General features: G+C 42.4%; 1 protein-coding gene across 1 annotated transcript in view; it reads right to left on the reverse strand.

Annotated features, from left to right (window-relative positions):
- LOC138977004 (nitric oxide synthase-like) overlaps positions 1-25,589 on the reverse strand; it is a 151,254-nt gene that overhangs the window by 120,698 nt on the left and 4,967 nt on the right. The window contains exons 3-5 of the mRNA XM_070349895.1: positions 5,311-5,447; positions 2,717-2,879; positions 1,974-2,065 (exon numbers count right to left, since the gene is read on the reverse strand). Coding sequence (XP_070205996.1) covers positions 1,974-2,065; positions 2,717-2,879; positions 5,311-5,447 — 392 coding nt within the window. The remainder of the gene's footprint in view (positions 1-1,973; positions 2,066-2,716; positions 2,880-5,310; positions 5,448-25,589) is intronic.

Here is a 25,589-nt window from a genome sequence, read left to right on the forward strand (position 1 = left end):
TGGATCCAACACAGACTTTTGTATTGTATTGTTTCATATTACAGTCGAACCTGCTCACGCGACCAAAGGATCATCTGACAAAGTTCTTTCCTGCAAAATGTGCCTTTCCTTAACGACCAGCTGTAAATTAGGAGCACTTTGGGCTGTGTGACCGGGCCTTTAGGAGCACTTTGGGCTGTGTGACCGGGCCTTCAGGAGCACTTTGGGCTGTGTGACCGGGCCTTTAGGAGCACTTTGGGCTGTGTGACCGGGCCTTTAGGAGCCCTTTGGGCTGTGTGACAGGGCCTTTAGGAGCACTTTGGGCTGTGTGACCAGGCCTTTAGGAGCACATTGGGCTCGTCCGTTGGGTGGTCGTTATAGACTGGTTCGACTGTAGGAAGTTACATCCCCGCTGATTGCGCGAATGTATTACAGTGCCCCCCCCCCCCCTCCCCTATGACCCCTCTACTTCACGACTCCCTCGATATTACGACCCAGTTCGGAGAGGGTAAAGATGAAGGGGGGGGGAGGGTGGAGGGAGCGACGGATTGATGCAGGCAACACCACAGAATCCTCATCACTGCATAATTAAATACTACAACGATTCTTGGCCGGTGGCTTCGTGTCCCTGTGTGCTTGACTCTTTGTATTAATGAGGGGTGCTGCACGATGCACCAAGTGTTATAGATCTGTTTCCACTCCCTTCGGTCAGGTGTGAACATCAGTTGTGACGGTAGTCCTTTGTTTCCCTTCCTCATACCACGTGAGTACGCTTGCGCTCTTAAATGTGTGTGTGTTTGACGCGCGACTGCCCCCGTGGACCTGCAGGCATTTCGCACGCACGCATGCATGCACGTACGTACACACACGCGCAAACAGACCAAAACACACACTAACAACAAAAAGTGACGAAGTGTGAAAAGAAACAGAAAGAAAAAAGACATAGAACACGACACAATAATGCACAATAATTACAAAAATCTAGATACTGACCATACATATTCCCCCCTCTCTCTCTCCTTCCCTCCCTCCCTCAATCCATTCATTCATACATCCATCCACCAACCAACCCACCAACCAACCCACCAACCAACCAACCAATCCATCCATCCATCCAACCACCATCCCACCCACCCACCAACCATGTGTACCAACCAATCAATCAAATCCATCCATCCATCCAACTGACCAACCAATCAAATTTTGCAGGGTTCGACACTAGCGGGGGCGGGGGGCGGAACGCCCCAGAGTTTTGTGTTCCGCCCCAAACATTGCCGAAGCTTGGGGCCCACTCCGCCCCAGGATAAATTCCAACAATGACAAACCGAAAATTCTAATGCCAGAGCCAATCACTAAAAATCGCCAGTCAAAGTCGTCACTGAAATTTGCGTAACGATCAATGCCGCAGTTGAGAAAAACAACAACATTGAAATCGTCGAAGGACAATGCCGAAAGGGAAATAACTCCCAGATTGCGCTCTTTAGCGTGAGAGATAAGTATCGCCTTCAAATGCCAAACACAAAATGTGGCGACACATCCCTGGTGTAAAAAGACATGGAAATGAAGATGGAGAACAGGGTGGAGAGAAACGAAAAAAGGAGACCGATGTAGCCAAAAGCGCGAAGCGCTGTCGTAATTTCAATGTCAAATGGTTGAAAGAATTTCCCTGGCTTCAGTGCGATGAAGAAAAACAGACAATGCATTGCCGCCCGTGCAGATCTTATAGCGGAGAACCACTTGAAAAAGTGGTGATTCTGAAGGTATATATATACTGAGCATGAATAACAGTGGGCCCCAGATTTTTGTTTTCCGCCCCAGCAATTTCCATCTCCGGGGCCAGTGTGGCCCCAGGCCAAATAAGTTAGTGTCGACCCCTGCAAATCAATCAATCAATCAATCCGTCCGATCCATCTACCCGTCCATCCATCCGTCCACCTATCCACACACCCATCCACCCATCCATCCATCCATCCATGAAATGTACAAGTACTCACCGGAGATTGCCCTTGTTAGTGCCATACTTGATGTGGTTGCAGAGCGCCTCGTACATGCCACGCGCCGTGTCAATATGTCGTGCGTCAAAGACCTGAATAACCAAACACCATGTTCTATCATATGCCAGTCAAGCGCAAGTATGAGGCATGACGTCAAGTCGAGTCACTTTACGTACAAGAAAAAAGAAATTGGGAAGAATGACGCAAAGAAGTGACACAATCCATTGATCAATTTATAATTCAATGAATCAATGAATCAATAAATCTATTCATGAACAAAAAGAAGTGACAAATTTCATCAATCCATTCATCCATCCATCCATCAAGCAATGAATCAATTCATCTATTACTGATGGGTCCGATTCATATATATACATTCTTACAGTTTTGCACCAAACCCATGAGAAATGTTTTACCGCCCTATCTTTTCGTAAAGCTTTTTCTATGTTTTGGTACGTGATTCATACGGTGTGCCCGCATGATCTCTGACAGTTTGTTGATGATGATGATGATGATGATGATGATGATGATGATGATGATGATGATGATGATGATGATGATGATGACGACGACGACGATGATGATGACGATGATGCTCGAGAATAAAATGATGTTCATGTTGATGATTTTAATGAGACAACGACAAAGTTGATGACGACGATAAAAACAACGATGACAACGACGACGACAATGATGATAATGATGACGACAACGCTCACGAAGAAGATTTCTTTTTGCCTCACCTGAAGTTTGCTCCAATGAATGCGGCCAATGCAGCGAGGCGCATTTCTCCACGCCGTCTTGGCGCCATAGATAAGTTCCGCCGTCGTCAGGTCGTAGTTGCCGGTACGCTCGATGGAGTTGACCACTTCCTGCCACCTCTTCTGATAGGCGGCTGTATTCAGTCTGCGGGAAAAATACAAGAGAATGCCAACCAACAGAAAACACAATTAAAACTACGAATTATGTTTTTGTATTGAATCAAATTACGATCGAACTGGAATAACACGCGCTCTCTCTCTCTATCTGTCTGTCTGTCTGTCTGTCTCTGTCTCACTCTGTCTCTGTCTCTCTCCCTCTCTCTCACACCCACCCCCCCCACACACACACACACACACACAAACACACTTATACTACCAATCCCGCCCCTCTCTCCCCCCCCCCTCTCTTGCCCACTCCCCTTCGACAAACACACATCACTACCTCTCATGACGAAAGAGCAGGCAGGCAATAAAAAGAAGAAATCGGTCGATGCTAAATGAAAACTCAAAGCGTATTCCGGGTCCTTCTGTTTTTGACATCCGAAAGGATTTTTTTTACAAGGAACACTGTCACCACATAGCATTGATTATCGACAACAAAATGCTTTTGAAACATCTAACGTTTTGCTTGGAGCTGCTGTTTCGTTTTTGTACGCTTCAATTTACGCCTTCTTACTTGCACACGCCAAATGTCGAGAGAGACAATCTCCTCCAAACGACAGGAAGAATCTTCGATCTTCTAAATTGTTAAAGAGAATCGGTTAAAATTTACACTGTCCGAATTTTTGCCAATACTCGATTACAATCGTGAAAAGCATCAAATGATAGTGCTTCGGGGTAACAAGTCTTCCGGTATCGAGGCGATTGAATTCAAATTGATTTTCTTTTGAAATTGCATCGAATGTATAAGATAATGACTATTACATGAATGCTACAAATCATTGTTCTCTCGGTTGGCTGTTGTCAGGGGCCAGTTTCATAAGCCAGAAACACAGTCGACCAACTGCAGTTGTCCGAGAGAACCACAGTAATCCGACGTTATCGGGTTTCACGAAAAAAATTTCAGTCGGCCGACTGCGGGTCGTCTTGACCGGAAGTCGGCCAAACACGGTGATGCTCTCCCCCCCAACACTGTGTTCGGCTTACTGCGGTAAACCGAAAATAAATGTAATTATCCGCACAATCAATGGCAGAATGCTCACACTTTCTTGGATTGTGAGCCAAACCTTGTGATTGTTCTTCGAAATGGATCTATCATGACGCAGTAATCCAGGAGACAAGTCAGGGTTATGTCTTGAAGACGTCACATTATGGCGTAAGAGGGTTAGACGTCACGCGAAGGAATTACTGAAAGTCTCGGTCATTGTTATTTTGAGCGGGCCGAGACTTGTTGGCTCACGAAGTGTAGCCTATGCGATGCTAACTTTTATCTGTCTGTGCGTGCGTGCGTGCGTGCGTGCGTGCGTGCGTGCGTGCGTGCGTATGTATGTATGTATGTATGTATGTATGTCTGTGGTAGAAACTTTAACATTTGAAGACGTCATATTACATTGACGTCACATTATGACGTACGAGGGTTAGACGTCAGACGTTACTGAAAGTCTCGGTGATTGTTATTTTGAGCGGGCCGAGACTATTTGGCAGTCGTGTCCATGTAAGTAGGCTACATGCAGACAGACAGATCTAGATCTAGTGTCTCGCTTTCTTGCACAGTTTCACCTATGCTCTTTCTGTGTGTGTGTGTGTGTGTGTGTGTGTGTGTGTGTGTGTGTGTGTGTGTGTGTGTGTGTGTGTGTTGGTGGGTGTGTGTGTACTGTGTGTGTGTGTGTGACGGAGTGATTGAGTTTGTGTTACTGTTTGTCGATTTCTTACGTGAGCCTTGAAGGCTTCGCCTCTTGTTTTTTCTTTGAAATCGGCCATTTCCACGTGCGAATGAGCAAACAGAAGTGGTAATGTTGCTAAATTTAGCCCTCGACTCGGCCAATCGGATTACTGTACAGTCGGTCGACTGCGGTTGTCCGCGGGTGACGGTGATTCGCTCATGAAACGCGCTTTTCGGTGACCCGGCGATCAACCACAGTCCATCGACTGGGCAGTCGATCGACTGTCAGTCGGTTCACTGCTATATTATGAAACTGGCCCCTGAACATATCTTGGATGGCGCGACTTACAAGCTCTGTGCGTTGAAAGGGGAGGAGGAAGAGAGAGAGAGAGAGAGAGAGAGAGAGAGAGAGAGAGAGAGAGAGAGAGAGAGAGAGAGAGAGAGAGAGAGAGAGAGAGAGAGAGAGAGAGAGAGAGAGAGAGAGAGCGAGAGTGAGAGAGCGAGCGAGAGAGAGAGAGTGAGAGAGAGAGTGTGTGAGAGAGAGAGTGAGAGAGAGAGAGAGTGTGAGAGAGAATGAGAGAGAGAGTGAGAGAGGGTGTGTGTGTGAGAGAGAGAGAGAGAGAGAGAGAGAGAGAGTGGGAGAGAGTGAGAGAGAGAGAGTGAGAGAGAGAGTGAGAGAAAGAGAGAGAGAGAGACAGACAGAGAAAGAGACAGACAGTCAGACAGACAGACAGACAGACAAACAGACACGCACCTGTTTATGGAAGAGAAGTACTGTTCGATAAAGTCCTTGGCTTGTACCAGAAGATCCTCCGTTTTTCTAGGGGGTCCAGTCTTGACGCTAGTGCCCATCAGTGACCCCATGCATCTCTCTTGTGAGCACACGACGGGCTGGAAGAGAAAAAAGCAATAATGAAAACCATATTGAATAAAATAAACACATGGAATTTGTTTTGTTTTTATTCAAAACGTTCTAAATTCAGACTCTTAAATACCCCAGGTCTAGAACATGCATGTTGTGTATCTCTCTGTCTGTCTGTCTCTCTGTCTTTTTCTATCTGTCTTTGTCCCTCTCTGACTCTCTAATATGGAATACAATGTACAAATGCTTATACATGAACATAATTTTTGATTCAAAAAGTTGTAAATTAAGACTGTAAAAAGGAACCCCATACATTTTACTTGGGAGCTCACTACGGCCTGACAGAGAAAAAAGCAGTAATGAAGATCATATTGAATGAAATGTACACCTACTTATCTCATTGTCTCCCAGGCACAGATATATCCGTACCCACTCATATGGCTCTATCTGACCTGGTACGGATATATCCATACACACAGTCACTTCCTGTAACTTCGATCTAAGGCCTGCATTGGTTTAAACAAGATTTTATTAATGAAATACAGGGTGACATGTATATACGATATAAACATTTGTGGCCACACAAGCCAAGCTTATATTATTAAGTGTGGTTATAAATATGTACATCTAGATAGGAATTGTTATTTCACCTTATGTCAAGGTCATAAAATCACTTATACCCTTATGAGAACGCAAGACAGACAAGATACAATTTTTATACACACACACACACACACACACACACACACACACACACACACACACACACACACACACACAAAAGAGGAAAAAATGCAGCAAAATAATTAGAGGATGTGGCAGAGGACGGGAAGGACTGCAATATCGGGGAGATCCCGGTGGAGGAGGGGGGGGGGGGGGGGGGGTCAGAGAGACGATGAGAGACTTTCACAGACTTGCTAGATCAATGCTTCGGCAGCAGCAAAAATTTCATTTACATTGTCGTACAAACTAGTTAAGCTGAGGTTAGTCATGTGAATACACAGAAAAAACCTTTATTAAACCTTTAAGGCCTGCATTCCATCGTGTTGCTACACAGTTACTACACAGTTACTACAATTCTGAGTGACCTGCTGCAGCACAGCTGGTCTCGACTAAAAAAACTTGGTGAACATAGGTGGGGTAGAAAGTGTTATATAATTATGGACATTATTATTATTTAAGTTATTGAGACATCCCAGTGCACTAAGGGATTTATAGAGCAAATCGAGAAAATTCATTATTGAACGAAGCGCATATCGCTGAGTTCAATAATTATTTTCGAGATTTGCTCTATAAATCCCTTAGTGCACTGGCATTGTTTCAATAACGATATTGTCAGTACCGCCAGAGAAAAAAGAAGATTCAAAACGCACATTTTGCAACGCGCATTTGGATAGGCGTAACTGTGTGGTCAGGTTTGTGTCACTGGATCTACTTTTGTGTGGGCTGTCTCAAGTGTGTCGTGCTTTCGTCACACGCAAACTCTTGTTTTAATTTCCGTTGGTAAATTCCAGTGAAGCGTTAAGCTAAAAAGTGATGATCTTTCACAGAGACCTCATTTAAACTCGGAGAAAGGACTGTGCTCTTAATTATTTGCGATTCGAAACCTTCATCGAGCTTCGACAGATTGACTGTGCAGAGTGTTGCCCCTTGAATTGACTCCGGCCAAGGCCACGGTTAGCAGACTCGGATTTTCAAAGTAAATGTGACAAATGTGGTATGTTTCTTCTGTTGTATCTTCACTCATCGGGGAGACTGGTACTATTATATATGAACCGTAAGAATGCTGTGAACCCTACACGTAGTATGTCCCCATCGTTTGCTTGTTCCCATTTGCCCAACATGTTAATTTGCTGCGAGGTTTATGTCGTCTGCTAGGGCGGCTAGGGCAAGCGAACCACGGCACTGCACTGCAGTCTCATTTCAAAAACAACAATTGCTCGTCTGCACGCATGAGGCAGGCTACGTTTTATACATGGTAAGAACGTTCTTAACCCTACACGTTTTCGATTCCGATTGTTGTTGCCTTGAAATAATAATTCGAAAACCATTCATTTACTGAACTGATGCAGTCGTATTTCAGTGTAATCTAGTCTGCTACGTATATATTCCAAACATGATGCTGATCTGGTTCAGTGGTACGTTATCGGAATAACACTTGTGTTTTCTGTTAGCTGCTGGGAATTGTATACTTACTCATCATTTGGTAATGTGGGTAATAAGCTACGGCATAATTATGAGAAGATTCTTCGCAAGTCGAAACTGAAAAATAGACACAGCGGGTTCTATTTTTAGATCAGTGGCAACTGTGGCACAGGCACATGCAATCTGTCAGAAAAAAACCACTTCTGCTTTAATTGAGAAGCAGGAATTTATAGTATTTTGGTATTGTGGAGAATATAAGCTACATGTCATTAATTAATTCTGAGGATGAGAGCACAGTCTCGCTTAGGCAAAGGGCGGAAGAATACGCTCTGTGGAAAAGTTAGCGCACTCCAAGAGTGCGCTAACAGTTTTAGCGCATCGCCATTAGCCAATCAACTGGTTCACATCAGTCATGTGACACCAGTACTTACTGACAATTATTATTATTATTATTATTACTAATATTATTATTCAAGTTATTGAGACATCCCAGTGCACTAAGGGATTTATAGAGCAAATCGAGAAAATTCATTATTGAACGAAGCGCATAGCGCTGAGTTCAATAATTATTTTCGAGATTTGCTCTATAAATCCCTTAGTGCACTGGGATTGTTTCAATAACGATATTGTCAGTACCGCCAGATAAAAAAGAAGATTCAAAACGCACATTTTGCAACGCGCATTTGGATAGGCGTAACTGTGTGGTCAGGTTTTGTGTCAGATCTACTTTTGTGTGGGCTGTCTCAAGTGTGTCGCGCTTTCGTCACAAAACTCTTGTTTTAATTTCTGTTGGTAAATTCCAGTGTAGCGTTGAGCTAAAAAGTGATGATCTTTCATACAGACCTCATTTAAACTCGGAGAAAGGACTGTACGTGCTCTGAGTTATTTGCGATTCGAAACCTTCATCGAGCTTCGACAGATTGACTGTGCAGAGTGTTGCCCCTTGAATTGGTTAACCACCAAGGTCGACGGTAAGCGCATTTTCAAAATAAATGTGGCATGTTTCTCGTGTAGTATCTTCACTCATCGGGGAGTCTGGTACTAACAGTCTGCTACAACTAACATGTGTACAAAACGTTCCCATCATCACGGAGGAAGACATCCTGCATTTTCATGAGGATGTCCTGGGGAGGGATCTGGTACTCCTCCACATAGGTCAGAGTATCACAGAACTTCCAGACAGATCCCCATGGTTTGAGGTATCAGGTCAGAGTATCACAGAACTTCCAGGCAGATCCCCATGGTTTGAGGTATCAGGTCATAGTATCACAGAACTTCCAGGCAGATCCCCATGGTTTGAGGTATCAGGTCAGAGTATCACAGAACTTCCAGGCAGATCCCCATGGTTTGAGGTATCAGGTCATAGTATCACAGAACTTCCAGGCAGATCCCCATGGTTTGAGGTATCAGGTCAGAGTATCACAGAACTTCCAGGCAGATCCCCATGGTTTGAGGTATCAGGTCATAGTATCACAGAACTTCCAGGCAGATCCCCATGGTTTGAGGTATCAGGTCATAGTATCACAGAACTTCCAGGCAGATCCCCATGGTTTGAGGTATTGGCCAAAAGTCTGTCCATCATGCTGCTGGGTAACCTTCAACATAGGAACACAAAACTTTAACAATATTATTACCATATCTAGGTAGCTGGTATGGTTAATGTAACACACTCACACACAAAACCTAAACAATATTATTACCATATCTAGGTAGCTGGTATGGTTAATGTAACACACTCACACACAAAACCTAAACAATATTATTACCATATCTAGGTAGCTGGTATGGTTAATGTAACACACTCACACACAAAACCTAAACAATATTATTACCATATCTAGGTAGCTGGTATGGTTAATGTAACACACTCACACACAAAACCTAAACAATATTATCACCATATCTAGGTAGCTGGTATGGTTAATGTAACACACTCACACACAAAACCTAAACAATATTATTACCATATCTAGGTAGCTGGTATGGTTAATGTAACACACTCACACACAAAACCTAAACAATATTATTACCATATCTAGGTAGCTGGTATGGTTAATGTAACACACTCACACACAAAACCTAAACAATATTATCACCATATCTAGGTAGCTGGTATGGTTAATGTAACACACTCACACACAAAACCTAAACAATATTATTACTATATCTAGGTAGATGGTATGGTTATTGTAACACACTCACACACAAAACCTAAACAATATTATTACTATATCTAGGTAGCTGGTATGGTTATTGTAACACACTCACACACAAAACCTAAACAATATTATTACCATATCTAGGTAGCTGGTATGGTTATTGTAACACACTCACACACAAAACCTAAACAATATTATTACCATATCTAGGTAGCTGGTATGGTTAATGTAACACACTCACACACAAAACCGAAAAATTGTTGGGGCACAGTGTTTGCTAAATATGTATTTGCTCTCTTCTTTTGAAAGTATGCATATCATAGTTAATAAAATGTTGCAGGAATGGTGTATAGCTATCCCATGACCTCCCTTCTTTGTCTCTGTAAATGTACTCAAGGTATATTTCTTGTAATTTCAATTGTTCTCTTGTTACATCTATGATGTAACCATTGCACTCTTATAACACATAAAATAGTGGATAAATAAGGGTGCACGAAATACATCATAGCTGGCTCTACTTTCTGTCGTCCTTGACATTCCAAAATGCACATGTACCTGTCGACCGGATGTGCAAGGGGTAACCACGCTTTTGAGAACTTGCGCGAGGGTCGTTCAGTGCAATAGCATTATTTGTATTTTTGACCAAAATATGACATTTTACACAGATCAAGACAGTCAGTGTTCCTCCGAGAACGAGCTCGCGGTCGAGGTGAACAATGACTGTCAAGATCTGTGTAAAATTTCATATTTTGGTCAAAAATACAAATAACATTTATGTATCAATCGATTCTGGTTAGAATTCCTTTTAGTTTTTATGATTGAACGCACACAAACATGCACTATTTTGTAGTCTCGGCTGGCCGCCTAAATATGAAGTTTTGTCGGCTTCTGGCGTCAAATGGCTCAAAGAAGGGAAGTCCAGTGATCAATCGATACATTATTGTTTTAACCCCAGTTCTTGTGAATGAGGTCGCGTCAAAAAAAGTCTTGCATGAAACTAATTTTTCACTGCTTATAATGCTGAGTCACCCACTCAATGAGACAAAGGTCATTGCGGGAACACTTTTGTGCTCATTGCTTCGTCTGCAAGGATTTTAAGAACCCACACGTCTCGCTATGCTTTCTAAAGTGAAGTCTCTTTGCTTTCACTGGCAGTTCAATATTTAAAAAGACAACAAACTGCTTAAAATGGTAGGACACGCCAAGCCATGTAGTAACAGGTATTCTCTATTTTGAGCTTTGTTCGTTCTTTCAAAACAATCCATTTTTAGAGGAAGGTTACACCATCAACTCCTCTTTTTTTCTTCTCAGGCCTCACCCCCTCAACCCCAAAATGACACACAGCGCTGCCGCTCTATAGGTACACGGGGGATAACCGGTCAAAGGCCGAACAGAAGCCGAAGGCCGCTCATGACACGTGTGAAGGCAAGTTTTGTCTGTTTTCTAGGTATTGTTTGATTTATGTCGGGATTTAAGGTAAGCTACTGATTCAGCGATGACTAAATTTGTTTCTCGATGCATAAAAAGTCAGGGAGCGATTGATATTTGCCCGTAAATAGCCTTCAAAGCTGAAAATGTCCGCGATCGAGCACCGGAAATGGCTGTTCGATGGGTTTTGCAAGTAGAAATGTGCTTTATTTCACCAAATCAGCTCGTATTTGGTGTGGGTACGGGATTCTAGAGGACGAAGGAGTCATAAGAGGTGCAAAGAAGTGCTATTTGGGAGTAGAATAAATCTTCCGAGACAGTAGACAAGAGAAGGTCATATTTGAGAGATGCGCGTAGGCCGATTGTCTTTCCGACAAGCGAATGATACAGCAGATTAATCATTCGTTTTGACCAGAAACCTAGTCTCTAGTTTTTATGAATGAGTTTTTTAATTAAAACAATCACGAGAACTCTCTCGCTTAGCCTAATGGCTGTTCGATGGGTTTCGCAAGTAGAAATGTGCTTTATTTCACCAAATCAGCTCGTATTTGACATCGGTTTGGTATATATATATATATTTTCTAATCCTACCGCGAACTGGATAGCAGACGCGGCACGACTGTTGCACCACACTTTGAAGGGGATATAGCTCAGTTGGTAGCGCGCTGGATTTGTATTCAGTTGGCCGCTGTCAGCGTGAGTTAGATCCCAGGTTCGGCGGAAATTTATTTCAGAGTCAACTTTGTGTGCAGACTCTCTTCGGTGTCCGAACTCCCCCCCGTGTACACTACATTGGGTGTGCACGTTAAAGATCCCACGATTGACAAAAGGGTCTTTCCTGGCAAAAATTGCTTAGGCACAGTTAATAATTGTCTACCTATACCCGTGTGACTTGGAATAATAGGCCGTGAAAGGTAAATATGCGCCGAAATGGCTGCAATTACTGGCCGTATAAAATTTCATCTCACACGGCATCACTGCAGAGCGCCTAAAACTGTACCCACGGAATATGCGCGATATAAGCCTCATTGATTGATTGATTGAAGTAATCCCACACTTTGAAGTAAATTACTTAAAAGTGTGGGGATGTGCCCCACACTTTGAAGTAAACCCATTTTTTACTTCAAAGTGTGGGGGGATCTTCCCACACTTTGAAGTAAACTCAGTTTTTACTTCAAAGTGTGGGGGGATCTTCCCACACTTTGAAGTAAACTCAGTTTTTACTTCAAAGTGTGGGGGGATCTTCCCACTCTTTGAAGTAACTTACTTCAAAGCGTGGGACTTTTGCATCGCCTGTTTGAGCCTGATGATTTTGTCAAAAAAAATGGCAGTCTTTTGGATGAGTTAACAGAAAAAGTGAGCGAGCCAAGAAACATGGGGATGTTTGTTATCAGGCTTTAAGCAATGTCCCATTGTTGAGTGTGACGAAAACTCGTGGTGACGATTTTAAAACATGTTGGGTCACGCATGGTCCAATCTTACATGGTCCAACCTTACATGGTCCAACCTTACATGGTCCAATCTTACATGGTCCAATCTTACATGGTCCAATCTTGCATGGTCCAACCTTGCATGGTCCAACCTTGCATGGTCCAACCTTGCATGGTCCAATATAACATGGTCCAACCTTACATGGTCCAACCTTACATGGTCCAATCTTACATGGTCCAACCTTACATGGTCCAAACTTACATGGTCCAATCTTACATGGTCCAACCTTACATGGTCCAACCTTACATGGTCCAATCTTACATGGTCCAATCTTACATGGTCTAACCTTACATGTCCAACCTTACATGGTCCAATCTTACATGGTCCAACCTTACATGGTCCAACCTTACATGGTCCAATCTTACATGGTCCAACCTTACATGGTCCAATCTTACATGGTCCAATAATACATGGTCCAACCTTACATGGTGCAACCTTACATGGTCCAACCTTACATGGTCCAATCTTACATGGTCCAATCTTACATATATGGACCATGTAAGATTGGACCATGTAAGGTTGGACCATGTAAGGTTGGACCATGTAAGGTTGGACCATGTAAGATTGGACCATGCGTGACCCAACATGTTTTAAAATCGTCACCACGAGTTTTCGTCACACTCAACAATGGGATAACAAACATCGCTATGTTTCTTGGCTCGCTCACTTTTTCTGTTCACTCATCCAAAAGACTTTGCCATTTTTTTGGACAAAATCATCAGGCTCAAACAGGCGATGCAAAAGTCCCACGCTTTGAAGTAAGTTACTTCAAAGTGTGGGAAGATCCCCCCACACTTTGAAGTAAAAACTGAGTTTACTTCAAAGTGTGGGAAGATCCCCCCACACTTTGAAGTAAAAAAATGCGTTTACTTCAAAGTCTGGGGCACATCCCCACACTTTGAAGTAATTTACTTCAAAGTGTGGGATTACTTCAAAGTGTGGTGCAACAGTCGTGCCGCGTCTGCTATCCAGTTCGCGGTAGGATTAGAAAATATATATATATACCAAACCGATGTCAAATACGAGCTGATTTGGTGAAATAAAGCACATTTCTACTTGCGAAACCCATCGAACAGCCATTAGGCTAAGCGAGAGAGTTCTCGTGATTGTTTTAATTAAAAAACTCATTCATAACAAGAGGCGAAGCCTTCAAGGCTCACGTAAGAAATAGACAAACAGTAACACAAACTCAATCACTCCGTCACACATACACACCCACACACACAGTAAGCTTAGGTGACACTGTGCAAGAAAGAGAGACACTAGATCTAGATCTGTCTGTCTGCATGTAGCCTACTTACAGGGACACGACTGCCAAATAGTCTCGGCCCGCTCAAAATAACAATGACCGAGACGACACACACCACGCGAGAGAGAAAGACTACAGGGAGGCATGCCGTCATGATGCATTAATTGACGTCAAACACTTTTGACCGTGACGTAATCTTATGCGAGCTTTATCCATAGTCTTGGATAACCACTCACACATAGACTCGGAAATGTTAAAGTTTCTACCACAGACATACACACGCACAATAGTCCAAGCAAATAAGAGAACAACGTTGAAGTGACAATGACTAGGTTTAAAATGTCCCTTATCAGAAAGTTCAACCTCAGTCCTTTGATGTTTATTAAACACATTTTCATATAAAGTTGGCGCTTCATATGGAAAAGTGGCTTTGAAATTGACCCTAATCCTTCTTTGGGCTCTGTAAATGTCGTTTGGGGCTATGGTTGTAAAACGGTATCTACTGGTCACCCCAATGTATAAACTGAAAACTCTTTCTGCACCAGAACACGCAGAAAGGATTGTATCTGCCTGATGTCTGATGCTTTTCAAAATCCCCAACCACTAACACCTTCAAAACGGACATTAACTGACACTGTTGTTTTTCCCTATATAATCCTTACTATTTTTCCGAGACGTCGTCGTGTTGTGTATTTAGCTTGCCACAACCTCATACATGGTCCTAAAAGTTAAAGTTGAAGAAAATACTAAAGATAAATGAACAAGCTGACGCAGTGTCATTCGCACCGTGAATCCCCCCATGGGAACATACTAAAGTCTGGTTCCAAATAGGCTTAATTTCCTTCTATTTCTTTGTATTTCTGCCTCGTAGGGGTAGGGGTGTTCAAACCAAAGGCACCTTTAAACCAAAATTCAAATCACACATCTTACAATACTAAGACACTCAGCAGTGAAAGGGTGTCTGCTGGTAAAAAATTCCAAACAATCCTAAAAGTACTTCACTACTAAACGTGCTTTTAAAAAGAGCCGTTATTTTTCCCTCTATAATCAGTATTGTGTTTTCTGCGAACATGTAGTCTATTTAGATGGTGGTCATGTGCACATGAGTTGCTAAAGCGTTTTCAGTTGGGCATATGTCGAAAAGCAAAGAATTAGCCCTTTGAAAACCATCAGAACTGTCACACAAAAATAACATTTACCTATCTCACCAACTGACCAAACATAGGGCTTTTCCTTATGTATTATGTATTGTCGTGTTTTTTGTAGCATACTTGTGAAAACAGCCACCACTGTTGTAAATGATACTTTAAAGAGCATTATTTCATTTTTACAGTTGAAGGACAACCTGGACTGCCGTATATTACAGCTGTTTTACAATCAGCCAAAATTTTCTTAACAAACGTATGTTAAGAACAACTCCCATAGTGAAATTGAAGGAAAACAAAGTGAAAACCCCCCTGCCATAGAGGAGCTAAAGAATCAACAATAAACGACTGCATGGATAGCTTGATGCACGAATGCATTGCGGACATGTTTGTCTCCAACCAAGGGAAAGTTCCAAAAAATCCCTTTTGTGCTTCTTATTATACAGTGACGTCAAAGACAGCCTTTTCTGCTGTTCATACATTCAGGGGTTATGGTTACACTAAACGACGTAGTTGTAGCCATACTGCCATCCAGATTTATTTTTTCCTTGCGAGCAGTCACAGGGTGTTTGTGCTGTCTGCCAACCGTCAGACGACCCCGCCCAAGTCTGTTAAGGGACCGTTTGACCGTTATAGAACGCGTCTTTTTGATTTTTTAGCACATTTGGAAACGGTTGATTTTTATCCCTACCATTGTTTCCAAACATTATATAGGAATGTTTTGTGAACAACGGATAATAGCCGCTACTCGCATGTGTAGCAAAAGTGAGCGTACATACTCACCCTGGTCGTACAGCCGTTGTCCGTTGCCCGTCTTCATCTGTCTGTACAAATCATTACCTTTGGATTTTTCTCGAACGCTATGAAGTGAAGAAACACCAAATGTTGCAAAATGTTGTATGACCCCAAGAGCTCAAAAAAGATACTTGAGAACCTTGACCTTACCTTAAGGTCAAGGTCACAGGGAGAATGAATGTGGTCTAAAAACTGCAAAATTTCACATTGTGCCAGTTTTCTGGAAAACAAATTAAAAACAGCGGGCTTAGTTTTGTATGGTATACAAGAAAAAGAAAGCCTTATCTTCTGATACCATTTTGGTTGACCTCGCTTCAATGTCAAGGTCACAGGAGTCCTTCAAAGTTGAATTGTATACATGTTTTGAAGTGACCTTGACCCTGAACTATGAAAAAAATCTTTCAAACTTCATAATTGTGTGGGGCACATGTTATATACTGATATTGAGCCACATTTAGTCACATATCATCAAGGTCAAGGTCACTTTGCCCCTTATGAAATGTGACTGAAACGGGCAATTGAATCACTAAAAGTGACAATGTCTCTTTGTAGAAAGTGCCAATAAGTATGTTTATGCTTCCTATGTCTTGAATTGATAGCCTTGTGATGTGTGACCTTTGATGATCTTGACCTTGGCCAAAGGTCATGTGTAATTTGGTAGGAAAAATCTGTAAACCAGTTCTAATAGTGTACAATGTCCTTGCCAGCTTCAGTTGTTAGACCTTCACCTTCAAGGTCACCTGAAGGTCAAGGTCACTTTAAGACAAAGGTCAAGCATGAGAGTCGCATGGGCTTTGCTTTGTTAAGATTTTTTACCAAGACAGATGGATTTCTTTACCCGGCTTGGTCACATTTTTCATAGGGGTCAATGTGACCTTGACCCTAACGATATGTGACCAGATGTGGCTCACTATGAAATTCTAACAAACGCCCCACTCAGTGTTTAAGTTTGTAAGAGATATCGTCCATAGTAAAGTTAAAGGGGCAAGCTCACATCAAAATATGTCTATAATTCAACTTTGAAGGGCTCCTCTGACCTTGACATTGAAGCGAGGTCAACCAAAATGGTATCAGAAGATAAGGCTTTCTTTTTCTTGTATACCATACAAAACTAAGCCCGCTGTTTTTAATTTGTTTTCCAGAAAACTGGCACAATGTGAAATTTTGCAGTTTTTAGACCACATTAATTCTCCCTGTGACCTTGACCTTATGGTAAGGTCAAGGTTCTCAAGTATCTTTTTTGAGCTCTTGGGGTCATACAACATTTTGCAACATTTGGTGTTTCTTCACTTCATAGCGTTGGAGAAATATCCAAAGGTAATGTTCAGTACAGACAGATAAAGACGGGCAACGGACAACGGCTGGACGACCAGGGTGAGTATGTACGCTCACTTTTGCTACACATGCGAGTAGCGGCTATTATCCGTTGTTCACAAAACATTCCTATATAATGTTTGGAAACAATGGTAGGGATAAAAATCAACCGTTTCCAACTGTGCCAAAAAATCAAAAAGACGCGTTCTATAACGGTCAAACGGTCCCTTAACAGACTTGGGCGGGGTCATCTAACGGTTGGCAGACAGCACAAACACCCTGTGACTGCTCGCAAGGAAAAAATAAATCTGAATGGCAGTATGGCTACAACTACGTCGTTTAGTGTAACCATAACCCCTGAATGTATGAACAGCAGAAAAGGCTGTCTTTGACGTCACTGTATAATAAGAAGCACAAAAGGGATTTTTTGGAACTTTCTCTTGGTTGGAGACAAACATGTCCGCAATGCATTCGTGCATCAAGCTATCCATGCAGTCGTTTATTGTTGATTCTTTAGCTCCTCTATGGCAGGGGGATTTTCACTTTGTTTTCCTTCAATTTCACTATGGGAGTTGTTCTTAACATACATTTGTTAAGAAAATTTTGGCTGATTGTAAAACAGCTGTAATATACGGCAGTCCAGGTTGTCCTTCAACTGTAAAAATGAAATAATGCTCTTTAAAGTATCATTTACAACAGTGGTGGCTGTTTTCACAAGTATGCTACAAAAAACACGACAATACATAATACATAAGGAAAAGCCCTATGTTTGGTCAGTTGGTGAGATAGGTAAATGTTATTTTTGTGTGACAGTTCTGATGGTTTTCAAAGGGCTAATTCTTTGCTTTTCGACATATGCCCAACTGAAAACGCTTTAGCAACTCATGTGCACATGACAACCATCTAAATAGACTACATGTTCGCAGAAAACACAATACTGATTATAGAGGGAAAAATAACGGCTCTTTTTAAAAGCACGTTTAGTAGTGAAGTACTTTTAGGATTGTTTGGAATTTTTTACCAGCAGACACCCTTTCACTGCTGAGTGTCTTAGTATTGTAAGATGTGTGATTTGAATTTTGGTTTAAAGGTGCCTTTGGTTTGAACACCCCTACCCCTACGAGGCAGAAATACAAAGAAATAGAAGGAAATTGAGCCTATTTGGAACCAGACTTTAGTATGTTCCCATGGGGGGATTCACGGTGCGAATGACACTGCGTCAGCTTGTTCATTTATCTTTAGTATTTTCTTCAACTTTAACTTTTAGGACCATGTATGAGGTTGTGGCAAGCTAAATACACAACACGACGACGTCTCGGAAAAATAGTAAGGATTATATAGGGAAAAACAACAGTGTCAGTTAATGTCCGTTTTGAAGGTGTTAGTGGTTGGGGATTTTGAAAAGCATCAGACCGTAATATACTTGCACCTCTTATGACTCCTTCGTCCTCTAGAATCCCGTACCCACACCAAATACGAGCTGATTTGGTGAAATAAAGCACATTTCTACTTGCAAAACCCATCGAACAGCCATTTCCGGTGCTCGATCGCGGACATTTTCAGCTTTGAAGGCTATTTACGGGCAGATACAATCCTTTCTGCGTGTTCTGGTGCAGAAAGAGTTTTCAGTTTATACATTGGGGTGACCAGTAGATACCGTTTTACAACCATAGCCCCAAACGACATTTACAGAGCCCAAAGAAGGATTAGGGTCAATTTCAAAGCCACTTTTCCATATGAAGCGCCAACTTTATATGAAAATGTGTTTAATAAACATCAAAGGACTGAGGTTGAACTTTCTGATAAGAGACATTTTAAACCTAGTCATTGTCACTTCAACGTTCCCTTCACTAAAGTGGCTAAGATGCCTGGACTAAAACACACACACACACACACACACACGCACACACACACACGCACAAACGCACAGACAGACAAAGTTACGATCGCATAGGCTACACTTCGTGAGCCAAAAACTAGAGACTAGGTTTCTGGTCAAAACGAATGATTAATCTGCTGTATCATTCGCTTGTCGGAAAGACAATCGGCCTACGCGCATCTCTCAAATATGACCTTCTCTTGTCTACTGTCTCGGAAGATTTATTCTACTCCCAAATAGCACTTCTTTGCACCTCTTATGACTCCTTCGTCCTCTAGAATCCCGTACCCACACCAAATACGAGCTGATTTGGTGAAATAAAGCACATTTCTACTTGCAAAACCCATCGAACAGCCATTTCCGGTGCTCGATCGCGGACATTTTCAGCTTTGAAGGCTATTTACGGGCAAATATCAATCGCTCCCTGACTTTTTATGCATCGAGAAATAAATTTAGTCATCGCTGAATCAGTAGCTTACCTTAAATCCCGACATAAATCAAACAATACCTAGAAAACAGACAAAACTTGCCTCCACACGTGTCATGAGCGGCCTTCGGCTTCTGTTCGGCCTTTGACCGGTTATCCCCCGTGAGGTAGGACTGGAGTAGATCGTAAGCGGGCTTTTTCTTTATCTGACAGTCACGGTCAGACACAGAAACTGACTATTACCCCTCCCCTCCAAATGCTGCTAATCCAAATTTGGACCATGCATTCCACCCTTGGACTTGGGAGTCTAATTCTGATGAGAAATCGAATTTTGACTGTGAAATTTGTTTCAACACAAAATCGTTCTTGAATGCCCACGATCTTGAAGGGGCGTAACCACTCAGTCACGGTGCGTTTACGAAATTGGGGGTAAAATCGACCGAATTACATTACAAATCAGCTTCAGTTGCAAGATCTTGACATGCTTCTCTCTCTCTACATAATTGTACATCTTAACATTTGTGGAGAAACATTTCTATTGAAGTTTATTTTGGCTGACATACTTCCTTCATATCTTCTATAAATACCACAACGGCGAAATTACCATCAACTCCGCCATGAAACCGGCCCACAGCTCCCCCTCCCCCCCCCCCCCCCCCCACTAGCTCAAAGCGCTCTTCACACACTGAGGCCTACCAACTCCCAGCCTGTAAGACAATATACAGAAAACAGCCCTTCTTCCCTCGCACCATTGACGAGTGGAACGCCCTCCCACCACAGGCAGTAACATCAGCCTCGTGGATGCATTCAAGAGTGAAGACCCTGATTTAGACACACCCCCCCCCCCCCCCATCTTCTCACCCCCAACCCCCCCCCCCCCCCTGCCCTCTCTGATCGGATCCACCCACCCCCTCTTCCCACTCCCAAAACCCTACTCAGCCCCTCCCCCCCCTCCACGTATTGCTGCAGCTAACTCCAAGTACACCAGAATCTTCAAAAAGATGAAGGCGGGTGGAAACTAGAATAATAAGAAGAAGCTACTGCTAGTGCTAGTCCCAAAATGTACATCATGAAACTTCAAAATAATCTGAGTCACGGGGTTCTACAAGTGGCGGTGAGCCGCACGTCTCACACTTGTATTCTACACTACTCACAAAAAGTTAAGGATCACTATGAGAAAACAGGTGCTCAATGAAATCAGTTCCCTACTGTTATTTATTTCTCAGTCAAACCAAATTGTTATGAATTCTTGTTCAGCTGTAAGTGGGCGATGTTGTGTTAGTGGGAAAATTGCACGGGATTCTCTACTACTGAGCTTGGTAGCAAAAGAAAAAGCGGAAACTTGCGAAAAAGGACCTTGTTTTGGACCGTTCAGCCCGAACACATTGCACAAGCCACATGGAAAAACCATTATGCACGTGCAAGCACTGCTGTTTATGTGTGGGATGCTGTCACTTGCTTGGCTTTTTGAGAAGACATACCACCAGTATTAGGCATTATCTGACAATGCCTCCACGACGAAAATTGAACGAGTTTGAGAGGGGACGAGCTGTTGAGCGGTTCCAAGATGGTGTCCCCAAGCGAGAAGTGGCCAGGCGACTTCACGTGTCCATCTCGGTCATTGTCAGACTGATTCAACGTTTCACAGCCACTGGAAGGTTCAGGAAAGACGCAGACCTGGGCGACCAAAGAAGACAACTCCACGTGAAGATCGTCTCATTGAACGACTAGCCTTGCAAACAAGAACAGCCTCTTCCAGCATTATTCGAAGGCAGCTGAGGGTGGCTACTAACACCAACATCAGCCAGCAGACCATACGGAATCGCCTTCATGGGTTTAACCTCCGTTCTCGTCGCCCAGCTGTACGGCCACGCTTAACTCCAGCCCATAGGGCAGCACGCCGCGCCTTCTGCAGACGTCAGGTGAGGTGGACACGTCAGCAATGGTCCCAGGTCCTGTTCAGTGATGAATCACGCTTCCCCCTGAACCACAACGACGACCGACTGAGGGTCTAGAGGCGCCAAGGGGAACGCTACATTGACGCCACTGTCCAAGAAAAGGTGGCCTTTGGTGGAGGTTCTATAATGGTCTGGGGGGCCTTCAGCCTTCACCACAGAACACCCTTGTTTCATGTACAGGGTAACCTGACTGGCCTCCGATACCGGGATGAGATCCTTCGACCGCTGGCGGTGCCTAAACACTGCAGCAGATGGGACCGCAGGCTGTCTACCAGGATGACAACGCTCGCCCCCACAGGGCAAGGGTGGTCAACGACTTCCTGCAGCAGTCTGGAGTCAACAGAATGGAGTGGCCAGCATGCAGTCCCGATCGCAACCCGAAAGAACCTCTGGGATGAGTTGGATCGCAAAGTGAGGAGCAACCACCCCCCTCCCATGGATGTCCAGCACCTCTACCAGATGCTGCAGGCTGAGTGGCAGGCGCTTCCACAGAGGATCTTTACCACCCTGGTCAACTCTACGAGGACTCGCTGCGTCGAGTGCCAGAACAGCCAGGGCGGTTACACGCATTACTGAACTTTTGGGAGCATCTGAATGCCATGTCTTGTGATTTCAACGACTTTGTGAAATTAAATTTCGATACGTACACACTTTGATAAAATGTACAGACCAAACGATTGCTCGAAATTGAAGGAAATGTTGTATCGTTATCACTAAAGCATTGAATTAAACGTTTGCCAAATACCAACGCATTGGCTTTCTTATTAATTTTGGAAAGTTATGAATTTGTGTGCAAGTGATCCTTAACTTTTTGTGAGTAGCTTATTATGCAAGGTTATCATATAACATACACTACTCACCAAATAGGCTGTCATGAATGAAGGACACGTTTACATGCTCTATCAAAAAAATGAACGAATGAACCGCAATGAGAGTTATCGCACTTTCCAGGAAGCCAGAGTCAAACCTGATTAAAAGCAAAATGACAAATTGATGTGTAAAAGAGTAAATAAGGATATTATAATGTTTGAAAAAAATTATAAAGTTGAAGAAGAGTGCTGTCAGTCACTTGCTTAGTAGCTACATTTCAGTTAGAAGCGGGCGTCTGTTTTTTAATGTACAGCTATAAATCTTTTTACAGATCTTTCACACCCACAAAATATAAATAAGAAGATATGTAAGTCTTTTCTCACCGGTATTTGCACTTTTTGTCACTTTCAAATGCGCTCTTCTTGAACAGGTTCCTCCGCAGCTGTTTAACGCCACCATTCAAGTCATCATCTGACAATGCAGCAAACACCACCCCTTTCTTCAAAACTGCAATAAAAACACAGACTCTCACTCATCAAAAAAAAAATAATTTCAGTTTTACTTGAGAAAGCTGTCACGGCATAGTATGTTTCTGGTACATGATATACTTAAAATGAGCATCCACTGTCTGGTTCATCCATACTGTATTCAAATTGCATACTGAACTCCTAGCTGCCTTTCGCTGCTCAGTATGCCCACTAAGTAAGGCGTGTACGTAGAACTTCATACTGAATAAAACATTCCATGTGAATTTCTTGAAATTAACTGAACTTTCATTTTTTTAAAGAAAAACTCACCTGTCACGCTTGTCTGGGTTCCCATAGTAACCATAGTCTGCTTCTGGAGGTCTCGCTCTTTCGTCAAAGCATACCGCAGCAAGGTTGGAGTCTGCGGCCCAGTATCTCTCACTTGAGAGTTTTCTTTCTTGGGTGATCTCTCTGAAACAATCATTGGGAAAGCAAAACTAAGAAAATACCTCTTACTGTCACTTTGTTATCAGTATATAACTACATGTATTGTTGAGTTTTGTTCACACAGTAGTTTATGAGCAGACACCAAATAAACAAAACAACTCTTCATTTTGCAATTCATTAGTTGTATCATAAGTGTTTGTCTGTGCCTACTTAAAAGACCACTGGGTCGACATTTTGTTTTGTCAATAATGAAACGTTCCAATAACCTACACTTCTTGGGTTTTTTAATTCATTTTGCTTACCATTCAGAATTTGTGTAGTCTCTTCAATCTCACTCACAGTCTCTGCTTCAGCCAGGTCCAAAGTTTCTGCACATACATGCATGTATGACTATGAGTCAATGAGTATGAGATCTATACAAATAAGAAATGACACTACCACAACAAATTCAGCTACAAAACATGTATGATAACTAGCCAGGTAATGCAAAAACATACATCAGAAGATTTCAGCTCATATGTTCAGCTTAATACAGTCTCTCAGTTCTGTACATGATAGGACACTGCATCAAACTGACCAAGCCTAACAGTAACACCAGCAGTAACATTGGGAACATCTTATTCAGTTATTGCACGCCTGATTTAAACAAAATGTTTGAATAACTAACTGCAAATTATGCATACTTACTTATCAGTCAAATAATTATCTCCAAGCCTACCTTTAAGTTTCATTATCTGTCAATTACCACATAAAAGCAATTTTTATATTTAGTCAAGTTTTGACTAAATATTTTAACATCGAGGGGGAATCGAAACGAGGGTCGTGGTGTGTGTGCGTGTGTGTGTGTGTCTGTGTGTGTGTGTGTGTAGAGCGATTCAGACTAAACTTGTTTTTAATACAGTTATACAGACACAGATCTCGACATAAACACACTGACTCGTGAACAAACACACACAGTCACACACACAGTCACACACACAGTCACACTCACAGAGACACACAAACAGACACACAAACACACACATACTCACACACACACATACACACACACACACACACACACAGCAGAATGCAGTTCGAGAACACATATTTTCCTTCTCAGCCGGAAAGTCATCAAAAATAAAAACAGTCAGCGGCGTTCTCTTACCTGTAAATAGTGGGCGATCTTGCAGGCAGATCTGTTCTTGCCTTCTTCATAAGTTGTTGATGGGCCGGCAGTGATCTTTTCTTTGGAGCCTGCCGTTTTTATATTTAGTCAAGTTTTGACTAAATATTTTAACATCGAGGGGGAATCGAAACGAGGGTCGTGGTGTATGTGCGTGTGTGCGTGTGTGCGTGTGTGCGTGTGTGTGTGTGTAGAGCGATTCAGACTAAACTACTGGACCGATCTTTATGAAATTTGACATGAGAGTTCCTGGGTATGAAATCCCCATACGTTGTTTTCATTTTTTTGATAAATGTCTTTGATGACGTCATATCCGGCTTTTCGTGAAAGTTGAGGCGGCACTGTCACGCCCTCATTTTTCAACCAAATTGGTTGAAATTTTGGTCAAGTAATCTTCGACGAAGCCCGGGGTTCGGTATTGCATTTCAGCTTGGTGGCTTAAAAATTAATTAATGACTTTGGTCATTAAAAATCGGAAAATTGTAAAAAAAAATAAAAATTTATAAAACGATCCAAATTTACGTTTATCTTATTCTCCATCATTTGCTGATTCCAAAAACATATAAATATGTTATATTCGGATTAAAAACAAGCTCTGAAAATTAAAAATATAAAAATTATGTTCAAAATTAAATTGTCCAAATCAATTTAAAAACACTTTCATCTTATTCCTTGTCGGTTCCTGATTCCAAAAACATATAGATATGATATGTTTGGATTAAAAACACGCTCAGAAAGTTAAAACAAAGAGAGGTACAGAAAAGCGTGCTATCCTTCTTAGCGCAACTACTACCCCGCTCTTCTTGTCAATTTCACTGCCTTTGCCATGAGCGGTGGACTGACGATGCTACGAGTATACGGTCTTGCTGAAAAATGGCATTGCGTTCACTTTCATTCTGTGAGTTCGACAGCTACTTGACTAAATATTGTATTTTCGCCTTACGCGACTTGTTTATGCTTAATAAAAAGTTCCCTTTCTAGAGATGAAGCGGTTGCAGGGATCGGATGTACGAGTCTTTACCAAAGACTTTGGTATTAAACAGAATCGACGGTGAATTTTCGTTTCCCTTCGGTCGGTCGTCCGCACAGTTTCATCCACCTTTCTAGCCCTTTCCTGGGCTGGGGGAAATAAAGAAACTTTCCTCCTTGCATGTCTGGTCGATGTGCATACCTAGAGTCGCTCGAACACACGCCATAGACGCAGTGTTTATTGACCATTATGGCGAAGCTATGAGTTGATCCAGTTCCAGAGATTTTGCCGAAGCTTCCGGCAGGGACGCTGAAAGGTCAAG

The sequence above is a fragment of the Littorina saxatilis genome, linkage group LG9, assembly GCF_037325665.1.
Source record: "Littorina saxatilis isolate snail1 linkage group LG9, US_GU_Lsax_2.0, whole genome shotgun sequence".
NCBI classification, from domain to species: Eukaryota; Metazoa; Mollusca; class Gastropoda; order Littorinimorpha; family Littorinidae; genus Littorina; species Littorina saxatilis.